This window comes from Varanus komodoensis, unplaced genomic scaffold, assembly GCF_004798865.1.
Source record: "Varanus komodoensis strain SLA01 unplaced genomic scaffold, ASM479886v1 scaffold82, whole genome shotgun sequence".
Lineage (NCBI taxonomy): Eukaryota > Metazoa > Chordata > Lepidosauria > Squamata > Varanidae > Varanus > Varanus komodoensis.
In genome coordinates this window covers 1309037-1326611 of record NW_025336508.1, presented here as the reverse complement: position 1 = coordinate 1326611, position 17575 = coordinate 1309037, and the positions used below count along the sequence as shown (strand labels likewise).

Here is a 17575-nt window from a genome sequence, read left to right as displayed (position 1 = left end):
GAGGGGCCCAGCGGATGACAAAAGAGAAGCAGAGTCGATGAAAACAGCAGCACAATCACAAAGGTTGAGCGTGTTGACGACGAGCAGCCAAATGATCCTGACCCAGAGTCCTTGTGAAACCAACGTATTTAGATTTCAATCTGCAGGGCAGACGGGGCGAACGGACGCTGAATCAACAGGGCTGGCTTCCACATAGGGGCATTTAGGATCGGAAGACTGGTCCATCGGTGCCTCATCATCCTGGTGGCCTTGATGTGCCAGTTGCTGGGGAGCATGGGTCGGAGAGTGCTCTTGGCACACCCCTGTCCCATCCGTGGGATCGCCGTAGGCTTCTGCCCTGTCACTGCTGGCTGAAGCGACTGCTGCACTGGAGAGCTCCGGTGCAGCTGGACTCTTCTAGGTGTCGGAGCAGGAGGAGGGCTGGTTTGGGTGCACCTCCTCCAGGGCTGCTGGCTGGTCACTGTGAGAGCCAGAGGCAGAAGGAGAAGCGGGAGAGGTGCACGAGGGGACCTGCAGCCGAGGCCTGCCAAGACTCTGAGATGAGCAAAGCAGAGCGACTTCCCCGGAGGCCCGACTCCCAGGTGGGCAGGCTGTGCCTGGGAGAAACCAAGATGTGCAGCCGGGGGGGGGGGGACCCTGGGCAGAGGAGTAGCCCAGACACAGACCGGGTGGCCCAGCTCTTGACCCCATGGCCCGGCATCAGCAGAGGAGGTGGGCCAGTTGGAGGGCTGGTGTGCAGAGGGGAAGTGTGCCCATTTTCAGAAGGCCCCCTTCCCGAATGGATGTGGCCCAGGCACGCCCCACCAGGAGTGAAATAAACCCAGTCTCCTTGGCCCCCAAACGCTCTTAGGAACAACCAGCTGGGGTCCTTCTGGCCCCTCTCGTGTCTCACTTCTTTGCAGCCCTCTTGTGTCCTTCAGGGAGCACGGCTCTGCTTGCAGGTTTTGTTTGGCACGTTGCACACAACCTGGTTGCTCAATCAGTGTCAGCATAACCAAGAACCAGAGCCCGAATGCTTCTGGGTCTCCCCACTTTCACCCCAAAGCACTCAGTCGGGACTTTGGCTAAAAGTTTTGTTAGGAATTCAGGCAAAAGAGCACAGAATGGGAGAAAAGCCGGTCAGTTTTGGAGCATATAGCAATAAGCAGCTGGAACTGGCAATTTAGTGGGAGTCGCTGGGAAAACAGAACCACGCAGTCCAGCTATTCAGGGCCATGAGCTAAACTGTCTACCTGGTCCTCTGGTGTCAGGTCCTCTTCTCTTTCTGAGAGACTTCCTGTCTCATTCCTGTACAAAGAAAAGACCCTCACCTATTTCCTTTCTCTGTACGGCATCGTTCATCCCAGTGGACTTCCTTGGGTCTCTCCTTGTGGAGATTCCAAAGGAATCTCTTGCTTGGGTCTCCTGACTGCCTGGTCATCACCATCTCCAGTAGTGGCGTTTGTTTCTTCAAGATTCCTGATTGTTTGGGCCCTTGGAAATTTACCCCTGGAGGTGTTTGGGTCTCTGTTGCTTTATGCGGGAGGTGGAAAGTGCTTGGGCTTCATAATTCAGTGCCAACATCTGAGTGAGGTGGACTTGTGGGCCTGGAACTGATTGTGAAATGATGGTTTGCCCTTGGATCTGGCTAGGATGGAGCTGGTGAGGCTGAGTGCGCCACTCCCGGCTGATCATAAAGTGCCCGATGAAATTTGCACAAAATTCTCTCCCTTCATGCGCGAGCTGCTCCTAGAAGGAGAAGATGAAGCAAGGAAGGACACACGCCTACGCAGGTCGAGATGGACCAAAGGCCTACAACCGCCAGTTTGCCCCAGTTTTTTCTGCCTAAACTTGTGCAGGATTGCATTTTAAAGGATTCCTCTCCCAGGAAGGCGTGTGTGATGGACATGTTCTTTGCTATCATTTAGGTACCAGGTTTTGCTGAAGAAGAGCAAAGTCTTAAAGGTTTCAGACTTTTCTGAGATGCTGAATGCTTTTAACTAAACCCTTGTCTTGTGCTGCTGCTTTGTCATTTTGATGGGCTGTGTTTTAACAGCGGTGTTGTGCTTTTATGCCACAGGAAAGTATCCTGAAAGGGAAGGATAAAAGAAACGGAGGTGCAAACGTCAGGGCTTCCCACGAGTGAGGCCCAGTTTCCTCAAATTGGAAGCTATTTCCTCCGAAATCAATACCTGGGACCACGGACTGCAGCTAAGGATGGTGACAAAGTGCTCGTGACTGTGTGGTGTGGTTCTAGACATGTTCTAGAACAAGCAAGCCTCACCGATGGTGTGCAGAGAGACTAGCTGAGACTGTTCTGCTTTAAACTCTGAGCCTCTGTCCTCAGGAAGGTGTTGGACGTCTGCTTGGATTGTGCCACTTTGGAGTGCAGGTTGGGATACACAGAATCAAGGGCTTCTCCTTGCCAAAATGAAACGGGGAGAGGGCAGTCCTGTGTTTTGAAGAAAACAGGTCTATTGCAAGTCTAGGCCCTTCTTACGTGGACTGATATTTTTAACCCCATAAAACCTAGTGGCAATTCTGTGCATGGAAGACCCATGTCCTGTAGCTGCAGAAGTATGTACACAGAGGGAAGGCTTGATAGAGGGAAGATTTTCATGGCTCCCAAGGGTTGAAAGGGGCGACAACACGTCCCAGTTTTAAGAAAGTGCTTCCCACGTGATGAATGAAAGATGGGCAGCCATTAACAGACTCAGCATTGCTAACCAACGCGGCAGGCCCAGCCCAAGACGGAATGGAGGGGCTGTCAGTGGGCATGTGGCAAGCAGGCGGCGGGGCTATCGAGCCGTTGGAAGCCTGCTGCTCAGCTGGCAGCCGGGGTGTGTCGCTCCCTGAATCCTCTGCCAGCCACTTCCTGGCATCACCGTGCCCAGTCTTAAACCAGTGGCGGAGGATGCAAGTCTATGCCTGTTTAGATGGACAAAGGTCCTGCAGTTCCCAGCATCCCCAGCCAGTGAGTGAATTGCTGGGAGTTGTGTTTCTTCTTCTCTTTGTGGGGCATGAAAGGGCCGGGGGAGGCTGGTCCCTCCTCTGTCAATGGACCTTCTCACTCATTGCAGCCTGAGCCTCACAGGGCAGCATCACGTCCATGGTGCCCAGCGCATCGCCCAGGTGGGTTCAGCGCCACACAGCTCCGGTGCAGCAGAAGAGAAGAGCTGCAGTGGGCGAGGAACCCCGCTGAGACAGGAGTCCCCAGCCGCCCGGGGAATGGACTGCGCCCTCCGCAGGCTCAGAAGGAAAGACGGAAGGGGCGATCCTACACCAGCTTCACCAGGAAGAAGCGGGCGGTGCGGGGGGGGGGGGCGGGTCGCTCCAAAGCAGAACATTGCCCAGCGCTTCCGTGGCCACATACTGCCCGTTTGCCCTGCTAGGCAGAGTTAAGTCCAGGCAGGGAGTTAACTTCGCCTGGGGATGTGATATGAAGCTTTGTTACCACTGGGAGCAAAAGTAGTCTTGGGGTAAGCGGGCATAATTACTACTGCTCCTCTTACCCCGGGTTTTTGCTTTGCTTTGTTTTTTAAAGAGCCGTTTCCAGTGGACACCTGTTTTCAGGCTGTGATCTGTCCATTCAGGGAAGCGTGCGTACACACGCGCGCGCGCGCGCGCGCACACACACACACACACACACACGGAACTTAAGAGGATTCATTTGCAAAGAAGACGCCTGCAGGGCTGCGTTTTCTGTGTTTAAAGACGACCCAGAAGCAAAGAACCCCCGAGTAAATTAACATTTCCTTAATAAAAGAAAAGCGATGGGCGCCAATAAACGGGGAGATCACGATCTTTTATCCGAGTCCAAGCGCCTGTAATCCTTATTCCTTCCCCGATCCTTGGGAAAGAATCCCAAGCGGATTCAACGCTAGGCTCGCTGCGTTCAGCAATCTCTTTACTCCGGAGTAGTCCCGTTCGGACTGAGCAAGGCCGCCGACAAGTCTCCGGCCGCCTTGTGCGGCGAGAGCCATCCCGGGAAGCCGGGTGGGACTGGATCCCGAATGAACGCGCTGCCCGGGACACGCTGAACCGGGCGCTGCGGCGCAAAACCTTGACAGGAAAGCGGGGGAAACTACCGGGCGCCCGGCTGCTGGCGCTGGGGATCCTGGCCGGTCCCTGACGGATTCCAGGAGGAAAGGGAACCGCGGACGAGGTCCATGGGGTGTGCGGGAGTCCGAGCTCACGGCGGGACTTCCTACATATTTAGGATGGCGAGTGCGGAGAGGCCGCGCTTTTCCCATCAACGGACTGCGCGCGGGGTTACATCGAAGGACGTCCCGTTCCTTCGGTGGAAAAGTGCTTGCTCCCCTGCAAGAAGCGAATTGGAGCATTGAATCCCCCCACCCCACGCTTTACTCAGAGGCAATCCCCCCCCTTCCCCAAATGCGGGCTCAAGCAGAGGGTTTCGGCTCTCCTTCGCTCGGGGTACAAAGCCTTCACTCCTCGGTACTTGCATCAGAAGAAACAGGATCCGGTGCGAGGGAAAGGGGGCGAAAGGCGCCGCGTTTCCCTTCCCCTGCCCCGTGGCCGTTTACATGGGAGTCGATTTCACAGAGGCCAGAAGGATTTACTCCGGTGTAGAAATGGTTCGGATTGTAGCCTTCGATTCCAGTTCTGTCTGTACACCCCTACCTTGGGAATGCGTAGGCTGGGGGAAGGCAAAACTGTCCGGGAAAACCGGCTTGCCGGGGGAGTCGCGGGCAGGAGGGGCAGGCCACGGGTGAGATGGATGGGATCCCTGACGGAAGCCCCCCGCCCCCCACCCCTCGGATTTAGGGCAGCCGAACGGGGCCGTCGCGGATACGACCCCGCTGAGGCTTTCCTCGCAGGGTCGCCCTAGACAGGAGACGACTTGGCGGCGCGTAAGAAAAAACGCCAGCCGCCGGGCAGCGTGCCCCACTGACTCCCATGGGGCTTGCTTCTAAGTAGGCCTTCATGGGACCCGTGTAGCGGCTGCAGGTGGTCGTGAGGACCCTGTTGCCCCACGGGGTGGCCTCAGGGCGGGAGTCGGTGGGAAAACACGGGGTCCGAGAGAAGCCGGAGCTCGAAAGAATCGGAAAGGGTCCAGAGGAGGGCAGCCAGAATGATCCGGGGTTTGGAAAGAGTGTTCTGCGAGGAAAGACTGGAAGAACTGGGCATGTTCAGCCTTGAGAAGAGAAGGCTGGGGTGGGGGGGGGGTGATCTCCCTCTATAAGTCCCTCAAAGGCTGTCACAAAACGGAAGGTCAAGATCTCTTCTAATGCCAGAGTGTAGGGCACGGAAGAATCAATTCAAGTTGTGACAACCCAGGTTCAGGCTGGACACCAGGAAGAGCTTCCTCACTGTCAGAGCAATGGGACCGTGGGACCAGCTGCCCGGAGACATGGTGGGCAATCCCACACTGGAGACATTCAGAAAGACACTGGACAGCCATCTTAGTGGGATGGTGTAAACTGGTGTCCTGCCACAGCAGGGGGTGGACTGGATGGCCTTCATGGCCCCCTCCAACTCTGCCATTCCATGATTCTACAACGTAACCCTGAACTTAAAAGCAACTCTGGCGCCACCCGATTCCAGGGGGCCGAGGAAGCCCTGCGCGAGGAGAATAAACGCAAGGTCCCCATCCAGCGGGAAGTTCTGCGACACCGCGGAGTGGAGGGGTATGCGTCAGGCCTTCATGCTGGATCGGGTCCAAAGGTGCCAGTTGGCTTCCCAGGGGCGCCAATGGGGTTTTTCTTCAGGCGGCGGTGGGGCAGCGGCTGGTGGGGCAAGTTCAGCCTCCTCACCCGCCCTCGGCGTACTGATCCTCCTCACCCGCCCTCGGCGTACTGATCCTCCTCACCCGCCCTCGGCGTACGCGCGCCTACACTAGAGAAGTTAGAATCGGCCGCTCGCGGCAGTCTGGCGCGATGCACGCTGGCGTGGAAGGAAAGTGGATGAAATCGGCCGGGGTGGCTTTTTCTTCCAAGGAGGTAGGGCGGAGGGTTCCTCGGCTGCCCCAGCCAACCACCTGAGGCGCAGAGTGCCACGCTCTCATCGGATCAGCACCACGGAGAGCTTGGGCACCGTTCAGGCTGAAATCCGGCATGGGTGGGCAGCCCAGTGACACTGGCGCCCCCTCCTTGGCCTTCACTTCTCCTCCTGGGGGCGGCGGTCAGTTTCGCCTTACCCCTGGGGCCCCGCTTGCGCTCTTCCATCTCGGACCCTTGGACGGGCGGAGATTCGTCTCCCCAGGGGAGAAAGAGGACTCAGAGCGCCCCCCGCCCCCCTGCCTCGTCCAAGCTACTGGGGAAGCTCACCCGCGTCCTTCAGGTTGTGAATAAAAAGTTCCTTCTCCAGTTCCGCACGGAGTAAAGTGTCTTTGTGGGAGGGGGCTTTGTGCGGGGAGGGGGCCGCTGGAGCAAGCGTCACCATGCCGCCTAAATCCCACTGCTGGAATTACCCCTCCCCTGCTTTCCGCCTCCAAACACGTGTCAAACCATCCCTTTGGGGGTGATGAACGATTTGCACAGTTAATGGGGCGCAAAAGCTCCGGGCTCCTTTTGCAGGTGGGGGAGGAGGGGGCGGCCCCTTCCCTGACGTCAGCAGAAGGCTTTATAAAGTGGGGGGCGTCGGCGGAGATCCCAGAAGCCAAGATCGGCCCCCGAGCAGCATCAGCAGCGCCCCAGAAGTGGAGGCACCACAGCCGCGCCGCGCAGCGCCTCGCCTCGACCGCCCCGTCGCCGCCTTCACCCTCCGCGCCCCCTCGAGCCAGGAGCGAGGATGCTGCCCTGCCGCCTCCCGTGCGCCCTCGCCCTGCTCGCCTCCGTCGCCCTGGCGCTGAGCACCGCGGCCGCCACGCCCTCGGACCCGCGGTTCCGGCAGTTCCTGCAGAAGTCCCTGGCCGCCGCCGCGGGGAAGCAGGTGAGACGGGACCCAGGCGTCCGAGAGCGCGGGACCGGGGAGGGAAGTGGGAGAGAAGAGCGGGCAGCCTGTGGGCAGCTCTCGGCGCTCCGCCGATGAGAGGCCCTCTGAGCGCGGGCAGAGTTCCCGCCGTCGGTTGGATCGGGCAGAGGACGTCCCCTAGTCCGGCCTCAGGGCACTCCCCCTGTTTGTCCCGCAGCGTGGCGCTCTAGCAGGCTTCTTTCCTGACCCGCACCCTCGAGGAGCCGTTGCGTGGCGCAGGGGTTGGGGCGCTGGCCGCTCGTCCGCACTCAGCTCCCGGGGCAGCTCCGGGGCAGCCTCTGGACCTCGCAGGGCTGTGGTGAGGTCGAAAGGGAGCAGAGGAGGGCGCCCGCCTTGGGTGCTTGGAAGGGAAAGGCTAGAGGATCACGGAGAGCCCTGTCGGCCAAGCTCAAAGCCAGCCAGCCAGAATCTTCCAATAGGAAATGCTCTGTCCAAAGGCGCGCACCGGGTGCCTCTAGGATCCCCCCCCCCCCCCAAAGCAGGGCATCCCCCCCCCCCTCTGCTTCCCAAGTGAGTGCAGCCTGCCCACCCCAAGAGCTCCCAGGAAGGTCTGAGGCTCCCGCTCAGTCTTTGCAGAGGCGGGGCTGAAGGGGAGAGCGGGGCGGTGGGACCCCCCCGCCCCCGGGCCCCTCCGAGCCCAAATATTCAGAAAAATATCAGTCCGTGCCTGTGTTTGAGTGTGTGAAGCAAGGTGCCACTCGGGTCTGGCACTTTTAGTTTTGAATGCCAGGAGCTGGAGAAGAGTGCCTCTGAGCATGTGAATCCTCTGTGCCTTTGGCATCAATAGAGGATTCTGATCCTGAGCCTCTTTTGAACATCTTATTAGAAAGCCGTGCTCTATGGCAAGCCGCGCTTTACAGCCGTCCCCAGTCTGGTGCCCTCCAGATTGTTCGATCACAATGCTAATCATTCTCAGCCAGCAGACCCAATGGTCAGGGATGATAGGAACTGCAGTCACTGCATCTGCATGGTTCCAGACAAACGAAAGTCATCTTAGTTGACTTGAGAGCTTTACATGATTTAATATGATGATCAAGTAACTTTGCAGGTTGTTTGAAAAGCAGGTTTGTGAATTACCTTTTCAAAACCAGACGTTCTTGGGAACAAATGATAAAAACATTTTTTTTAAAAAGTAAACGAATAGAAAGGCCAAAACCCATGAATGGAATAAGAAAAGTAGAAGCAGGCAAACCCAATAAGCAAATATCTGTCCATCCCAAGACTGAAATTAATTTAGCAGGCTGAGATGAAACACGAGCAGGAGGGGGCCAGTGGTCCCCTCGCTGCACCCAGGATCCCAGAACTTGGTCTCCTATACAGTTCATATGTCTTGGACGAAACCCTCATTTTCTGAGAACACGTGTTTAGGCCAGCCACCAGCTTCTAGGCTTCTTAAAATCCAGTAGGACTGTTGATACCTTCCTTGGTCGGTCTGGCCAAAAGTGGGATATAAAATGGCTACATACCCAGAAATAACACGGATGCAATTTTAATGTTCCTAGCAGACCTCTTCCCAGGAATTCTGCTGTTATTTTATCTCGACTGTCATGCATTTCAAAACCAGAAACAGACAAACATTAGACTAGAAGGCTCCTAGACAACAGGAAACAATGGAAGATATTTTGCTTTTAACGCCCACATTCACTGTGAAAACAATTCCATCCTTTTCTAGGAGCTAGTCCGCGATACGGAACTCTCCAGGGTGCTGAAAATAGTCTCACTGTAACAGCCCAGTCTAGCTCAAGATCAGTCAGAATTAAGTCCCGATAGTATTTAGGATTGCAGTGTTAAAGGCAGAACCCTGTGCATGTTCAGAGAGAAAAAGCGATAGGACTTGCTTTGTCTTAGTATACAAGGTATTGCATTCTAAGGAAGCTACCGGAGGGATACCTGTATCCCACTCAGCAGTGGGCAATGGGTTGGGCTCTGTTGGATACATAATCTTGTAGAAGCATAATGTTTCAAAGACCAAGCATGTATGAAGCAAACACATCCTTCAACAGCACAAAATTATTAAGTGAAATGGCAGGCTTTTGAGATGCCCAGGACTCTTTTCTATGAGCTAAGCCAGTCCCAGAGATCTGCTCAGCCTTTCGCATTGCAATGCTCCACCATTGTTAAAGGTGCTTCATCCATGTGCTGATTCACTACTCAGAGTAGATCTACTTGGCTTCTCTCTCCCCCAGTTCTTCAGGAACTGCTTGTAACCAGGTACAAAAGCAGCTGAGATATGACAGTTGCTCCCTGACACGCATCTAAAAGGTCCTGGAAATTCTGCTTGTATAAAATATGAGAACTTCCATGACCATTTTGTGGTGAATCTCCTTGGATCAGATTGTTCCATGTTCTGCCACGGTGAAGGGAAATTTACCGTATCAGTGCACGGTGAAGTGGAATTCTAAATCCACCTGTGATCAGTTGTAGTTTTGTCATATGTGGTGGAACCCAGGTACTTTTCTGTACTTTTTCTACAGAATAAAAACTGGCGTGGAGCAAGTGGATGGGGAGACATTTTTCTCCTCCACTCATAATACCTGAACTTAGTGGGATCATCCCATAATCAAGAAAAGACTTTCCAACACAGTGCACAGTTAATATGGAACTCACTTCTACAGGATTGAGTGCTGACCACATAAAGTTAAGACTATCAATAGCTATTAGTCTTGATAACAAAAGTCTGCCTCCAGGATCAGAGGACATATGCCTATATAAGGCAGTTGCTGGGGAGCATGGTCAGGAGAGTGCGGATGCACCCCTGCTTGTCGGCAGCTGGTTGGCCCCATGTGAACAGAACGCTGGACTAGAAAGAACCTTCATCTGATCCAGGAGGGCTTTTCTTATGACTTTGCAAGTGCATCTTTCAAAGAGCCAGTGCGGCGTCGTGGTTAAGAGCGTGAAACTGGGACTCAGACGATCCAGGTTCGAGTCCCCACTCAGCCATGGAGCCAACTGGATGGCTTTGGGCCAGGCACAGACTCTCAGCCCAACCTACCTCATAGGGTTGTTGTTGTGAGGATAAGATGGAGGAGGAGAATGATGTGAGCTGCCTTGAGCCCTTTATAGGAAAAAGGCAGGATATAAATCACAATATAAATACATTAAATAAATAAATAAATAAATAAATCTTCCATTAAAATACGTGCATTGCAAAGTCAACTCTTCCTTCTAAACAAGCACATCGAGACCAGAGAACCCCTCTGAAGCAATTCATCTCCTTGCAAATATGCATCTTCTGGCCCCAAGAATAAAAACAACATGCAGCATAAGGTGCGAGCCTTTATATAACACATGCATTTATTTATTTAGGAAATTTATAGGCCATTCATCACTGTCGTCTCTGGACGGCTTGCAGAATATTCTAAATTCTAAACAAAATAATTTAGCTTCTATTTCATGGATTTCATTTGCAAATAACTTCTGGATCCTGATTTACCCATGAAGAAGCAAGTAAACCAACAAGCAAACAAATCTAAAACAGACACTCGTTGAACCTGGCCATGCTTACCCATGCTTTGTAGGTGGGGCACTGTGGTTGCATGGCAATCCCCTGCCCAAGGCAGCAAAGGGAGGGAGGCAGATTCTCATGCAGAATTGGCACAACAGGTGGCTTTATTCCTCTCTCCCAGGCAGTGCCTTTAGGTGTCTAAATATATTCTAGACTCTGTGTTTATTTATTTATTTAAGCATTACCTACGCTGTCCTCCCCCAGGGTGGCATATGAAGATAAACTTTAAACTTTAGCAACCTAATCAGAAACAATAAACATCAAAGCACAACACAATTTATCTACCAGATGAAACCTGTACGGACAACATTAAGTTGTAAAGGAATGAAAATACGCAGAGAAAGAACAAAAAAGTAGATTTTCAGAGGGAGGGATTTATAGAATCATAGAACTGTAGAGTTGGAAGGGGCCAGAGGCTGTTGGGTCCAACCCCCTGCTCAGTGTAGGACTCCAGGTTAAAACATCCCTCTCAGATGGCTGTCCAGTTGCCACCACAGAAACGAGGTGTCACCATAGAAAAGACTATCTCTTTTTTTTTACCAAAGGCCCTCAGAGAAAGTCCTCATCCCCTGATCTCAATTCACAGCAAGCTGGGATGAGAGGAGATGCTCCTTAAAGTTGCTGTCCCAAGCCATTCAAGGGGCGACGCTTTGGAGGTTTAGACAAAAAAGGGCCTTTGATTCAACCACTTTTCTTTCTCAACTTGCATAGCATCGCATCCTTAGGGATTTGCAGCTAAGCACTACCTTGAGCTGGGCTCAGAACAAAATAATCAGTCAAAGCAAATCAGGTTTTACGTAATAGGGGTCTGATGCAGAAGTGGGCCAGAAGAATTCTAGCTGCCCGACTTGGCATGGCTTGATGCTTCCGAACCATCTTTGTGGGCAGCTTCACAGCAATCCAGCCCAGACGTTACCAGGGCAAAGACCTCTGCCATCAGGGCTTCCGCCTTGAGTCCCCAGCCTGGGAAAAAGTAGGATATAAATGAATGAATGAATGAATGAATGAATGAATAGAATCCAGGCTACTCCACTGCTGGTGAATGGCCCTAGCCGGGTAAAGGAGTAACTGTACAACATGCAGTCAGGTTTGACATTCTCAGGGAAATACCTGCATGTTCCGACCGAAGGATCAGACTAAAAGAGGCACGTGCTCTGAAAAGCACATTCTCGCCACCACCTGGAGCAAAAAGCTGGTGGGCAGGCAGGTTGCAGTAGAAGCAGCGAGTCCAGGGTGGTCCTGCCTGCGGTCTTTGCTGAGGAAGGAGCTCACAGCAGGAGTCTCTTGGCGCTGGCCTTTGGCACGCTTCCCGGAGCAGATTTTGGGGAAAACAGCACCGAGACAACTGTCTTTGCTTTAGTTTCCCACGTCGGGCACTCAGAGATACCACGCAGATGCACACAGAGTTCCATGGTCCAGTGATGGGCTTGATGGCTCTTGGCAGGTTGAGTGGCCACCCCCCAATTTTGTCCTCAGCACAGGGGGCTCCGGACTGTGCCAACCCTCTTCATCCCCATTGCATGGACCTGATTAGGAGTATGATGACTTATGCTGGCAAGTGCGTAGGACCGGGGGCCCGGGCAATGCAGGTTTGAGGCCCCACTCAGCCATGAAGCTTGCTGGGTGAGTTTAAGGAGGTGTGTCCCCTTTTCCCTCTCTTTCGTATCCTTGATTGGACATGAATATGATGCCCTTGGTTTTCCTGTCGACCAGCGCTGCTGCAGATAGGATGAAATGCCTACAGGATAAGTACCTCCGTGTAGAAACGAGTGCACAACACGCTAATACAGCAAGCATTTGCCAAGCACCTGTGGCCCAGTGTAACTTCCCAACAGCCATGCACAGCTGCACACTCCCACAACAAGCACACAGGAAGATTGCAAATATGCAACGGAAGAGAAAACAAAGCGAAGGGGAGAGTGCAGAGAAGTTGATGGGCAAGTGGGTTTCCACTCCCCACAACATCAGAGGAAATGGGAAATCTCTGAAATAACATTCATTTGAAATAGCATCATACAACATCTGCTCCCCACACCAGGTAATTTACCAGTTGAGGTGAGACGTTCTTCTAACGGAACGAGCTCTAATATTGCATGCTTTTGCTGCAATATTTTTCAGGGCGCTCCAGCACTTTGACAAGTTCGGACAAACACGATGGGGAGAGTTCCTCCTTCCCTCTCCTTGCAAAGCCTTGCACAACCCGTCAAAGCATAAAACACGATTGCTGTGCATAACCGCAACTCCAAGCAGCTTCATGCATCATCCCCCTGAGAAAGAGCCGAGTAATTGCATTTGTGCAGAATATGATATACAACTGGGGACATGTATAATGACTGCACGCTTTTGCACACTGATCTGCTTGTCTAGCGGGGCTTCTGTCACTTGTTGGAGTGCCTCAGTTGTGGATAATGTCCACAGCCTTAAGCGGGTACTTGGACAGTGTTCGGAGAGGCCGGCCTCGGTGATGCAAGCTGTGTTGGAGAGTCACAACCACTTGGCAAAGTTCATTTTGGCACAGAGTGGCAGGGACAAGTTTCGTCTTCCTTCCTTGCAGGCTGCCCATAGGGTGTGCTGGACAGGAAGTGTTTGCCTAAGGTTGCATTCACACAACATGACAAAGAACTCTGCATGATTAAAAAAAAAAAAAGAACCCTGGTCTTTTTTTTACCATGATCTACCCGACAGACAATCTATTGGCTTTTACTTTATTCTGGGTTTCTATCCTCCCTACTGAATCCTCCCACTGTCAGCATGTATCCCATCTGCCACGCCACCTGAAATTCACTCCAAGGTGCATCACTCCCTGACTATATTACCTTCCTTTTCCTGATTGGTCCACACACAGAGGCTGGATGGCTGGAGCAGCTCCTGCAGTTGCCGCTCTTTCCAGGGCACTCTGTGGTAGCTCTATACCAGGACTGTGGAAACCACGATTCTGGGTTCAGACAACACAACATGCCATGGTGGTATTGAGGAACCATAGAACAAACCATCATTTCTTATCATGGTTTCTAAAGACCAAACTTACCATGGGGAATACCATGACTTAGTTCAGACAGTACAAGAGACCAACCATGGTGAAAAATCACCGTGGCTTGCTGTGTTGTCTGGACCCAGCCCAAGTCTCATCTGGCAAGCCTTTTTGAAAGGTCCTTTTCATGGACTCCCCAGGAAAACATTTATTGGTGATTGTACAGTTGGAGACAATCAAGTGGGAGCGTTTTCAATGATTCTTGATGCTATTTTATTAAAATAGGAAAACTGCATGTGTGAACCAGGGCTAAAGTGTGGCAGAAGTTGCTGCATTGAAAGTTTTAAACAAAACAGCTGATCAGTCAGGGATAGTTTTGAGTAGACAACATGATAAGGGTTGAGTGTTGGCTGCGGTGTTTTCTGCACTCAACTGAGCTACAAACCATGGTGAGCAACATACAGTTTGAAATCCAAACCATGACTTATTTTCATGGGCTGTTCATTGTGAGCAAGTCAACAACAACCCTGTGAGGTAGAGTGTGGGACTGGCCCAAAGTCACCCAGGGAGCTCCAGATTGCCTGAGTCTCAATCCCACACTCTTAACCCTTATACCACACTAGATTTCAGTATATGGTAGCATGAAGTTCTTCCTGCTGGTATTTAAGCTTTCTGAGAAGCATTTGAACATTTTAGATGGGGGAAAGCTGCACAAAAGCTGCAAACTGGTGACTGAGGGAAAGGGGTGGGCCAGGGAACGGGGTGTGGGCGCTTGGGGACCTCAAGAGGGCAGGCATGGATCGGTTCCATGTCCAAGGTTCTGCATCCCTGTTCTAGATGAAATGAACCCCAGTCATAGGGAGAGTCAGGCCATGTCCTGCTCTTTGCCCTCACATGATCCAACCAAGGACCTCTTCACATAGTTTGTCCCGCTGCTTTTCTCCAAAGGAACTGGCCAAGTACTTCCTGGCGGAATTGCTCGCAGAGCCCAGCCAGTCTGACAATGAGGCCCTGGAATCGGACGATCTGTCCCGCGGTGCTGAGCAAGACGAAGTGCGGCTGGAGCTGGAACGGTCGGCCAACTTGAACCCACCGCTGGCACCCAGAGAACGCAAAGCCGGGTGCAAGAACTTCTTCTGGAAGACTTTCACATCCTGTTAGCTACAGACATCTCTTCCTCCTCCTCCGCCCCTCACCTCAAGTCTCCCCCTGATTTCCCAGTCCAGGAGCTGAAGACTGTAATATAGAACACATTGTTAAAGTAAAATGAAAAAGACAAAAAATTCCGTTTGATTTTGAAGTTGTTTTAATAAAACATGCAGATTAATTGTTCACAAATTCCTTGTGTTTGTGCTCTCTGACTATTTCTTCATGACACACCAACCCACCCCCAACATTGCAAAGTCACTTCGATGTGCTCTTTCTATTTCTTCCTTGCAATAAAGTTTATGTTTCAAAGTGTCATGGTTATACATGTTCATTGCAGCTTCTTTCTGTCTTTCTATAGTATTAAAGAAAATGAAACATGGTGGCTATAAGTGACCTGTGGAACCAGAAGCAGAACATAAGTTACCAAAGAATACATGATGAATAGATCTTCTATTTGGGGGACCTGCAGTATGCAAAGACATTGAAAGTTGGGGACATTTGCAAAGCAATAATCCCAATGTGTGAGAGACATCTCTCGGAAGCCTATTTCAGTGGATCCCTTCCTCAGCTGAGAGTGTATGAAGCAATAAAAATTATAAGAGAGATACTCTTCACAACTATAAAGGTGGCAAGTCCTGGACACTAAATTCTGGACAACCCACTGCCACTCAGAATAGAAAATAATAGGGGAGATGAGCCAAAGAGGCAATTTAATGCAGGGCCCAGTCCTATGCTCATCATGTCCTCACAGGGTCAGATGTCAACTCTTCCCATGGAGTGACTGTGCCCTGTTTTATTTATCCATTTATTGATTTTAAGTTAAACAGCAGCTGCAGAGAAGCCTGAAGCAGGTCCAGGACTGTGAGAAGCTGGGAGCGGGACCTTGCATCTTCCCTCCTCCCCCTGACAAAAGCTGCCTCCTCGGAGCTGCTGGATGGATTGCAAACAAAGCTCTCCTTGGCACCATGGAGGCCTCCCTTGAAGCTAAATAGCAGCCCCACTGAGCCAGTTTCTGTCTTACCCAACCGAATATAAATGCCCAGTGCAGCTAGCAGTGCAGAAGGGGAAATGATCAGATGAGAAGATCTGCACAGGCACAGACATGGCTATAGGAAACACAGATTGTGGGGACAAAGGGCCTTGGAATTCAAGAGGCAGGGCTGGGCACTTCTAGGCAAAGTGGAATTGCACTGCGATTGGCACTGGCCCTTCACAAAAGGGATGTCTGAGCTCAGCATTTGTCAGCCACACTCCTGGGCATGGGTGCTGGCCTACTCTGCAGGGGTGTTTGGAAGTTTAGAAAAGGAGGCATGGAGTCCTGCAAGGTTTGGGGAGGGAGCAGGTGGGCCAGTTTGGGTGGAGATTAATGGTGGTCGGCACTGTTGTTGCTTTTCTGCCATCAAATTGCCTCTGGCTTCTGGCAGCCCTAATTAGGAAAGTCCTTCAGGATGTGTTGTCCTTGAAAGCCCCGCTCAGCTCCTGCAAATTCTGGGCTGTGCAGTCCTTCATGACAGGAATCCATCAGTGGTCATTTTTTGTTTTTGTTTTGTTTAGTCGCAAAGTCGTGTCCGACCCATCGCGACACCATGGACAACATTCCTCCAGGCCTTCCTGTCCTCCACCATCCTCGGAGTCCACCCAAGTTCACACCAACTGCTTCAGTGACCCCATCCAGCCTCCTCATCCTCTGCCGTCCCCTTCTCCTTTTGCCTTCCATTGTTCCCACCATCAGGGTCTTCTCCAGGGAGTCCTTCCTCCTCATGAGGTGGCCAAAGTATTTGAGCTTCAGCTTCAGTATCTGACTTTCTAAAGAACAGTGAGATTTGATTTCCTTTAAGATTGTCTGATTTGATTGCTTTGTAATTCAAGGGACTCTCAGGAGCCTTCTCCAGCATCAGAGGTAAACAGAGTCTGCCAAAATCCTTGCTGTACTGGAAACCCAGTGCAGGAGTGGTTGGGTTCCTCTGACCAGTAGCTCTCAGAGGAAGTTGGAGAAGGGGTGGCTGGGGCTGGAGGTCTGAGTCTCTCCTTTGGAGCCCCAAATCCCTGGGAGGCTCTCTGCCCACCTCTCCGCTGCTCGCAGGCTCTCACTGAAACAAAGGCCAGGGTCCCCAGGGCTCTCTCTTGCCCACCGAATTGACAGGCTGACTTTGCACCCACACGTGCTTCACTCCCTGCTGTCCCACCCCCTGGACCTTTCAGCCAGAGTTCCCCCCACCCCAAAATTAGATGATCCGCTGCCATATATCCCTGGATAGAAATAGGGGTGTCTTGGTGAGACAGGGCACATATGCAGACTGATTTTGGAGGATATGTAAATGAACATTTATTTATTTATTCAATTTATATCCTGCCTTTTTTTCTTACCTCCTCCCCCTCTCAATCTTATCCCCACAACAACAACCCTGTGAGGTAGGTTGGGTTGAGGGTCTGTGACTGGCCCAAAGTCACCCAGTTGGCTCCATGGCTGAGCGGGACTAGAACCCGGATCGCCTGAGTCCCAGTCCCATGATCTCAGCCATACACCACACTGGCACATGCTAATTTGTGATCTTTTTTGTCTCGTGGGTCTGAGCCCCAGATCTGTGGAGTGCTTATTACCACCACTCTGGTCTGGTTTTGCTGATTAGGCACGATCACTCCCCGCGGTCTGTGTATGTGGTCTCCCCACACATGTTGTGTGAACAGAGTGGAATCAGAGGAAAATCAAGATGGCGTCAAGCTCAAAGCCTTGGTGCTCTTTCTGAATCTCCAAGAAAGGCTTGCAACTGGGTGCTGAGACGTGATGCACTGGGATTCAGGCTCAGTTGACTGTCTCCAGTGAAAAAGAGGTGGTAGGCCCTGGACTGTCAGTGCCAATATGGGCACCGCTGGATCACTGAGGAAAGTGAGTCCCAGATTGGACTGGCTGGGAAGCTTCCTGTGCTGCAGGAGGGGATGCTGAGTCCACAGGTTGCTTTTGGATACCAGCACCCAGCAGCCCCAGCCCATGGCCAGAGATTAGTGCTGGAGGCCAGCAAAGGCATGGGGTGAGG

General features: G+C 52.1%; 1 protein-coding gene across 1 annotated transcript; it reads left to right on the top strand.

Annotated features, from left to right (window-relative positions):
• The first annotated feature begins 6732 nt into the window (after window positions 1-6732).
• On the top strand, window positions 6733-14552 carry SST (somatostatin). Its single transcript, XM_044456258.1, has 2 exons — window positions 6733-6873; window positions 14340-14552. Exons 1-2 carry the CDS (start codon window positions 6733-6735, stop codon window positions 14550-14552), a joined length of 354 nt encoding a protein of 117 aa, XP_044312193.1.
• Window positions 14553-17575: the final 3023 nt, after the last annotated feature.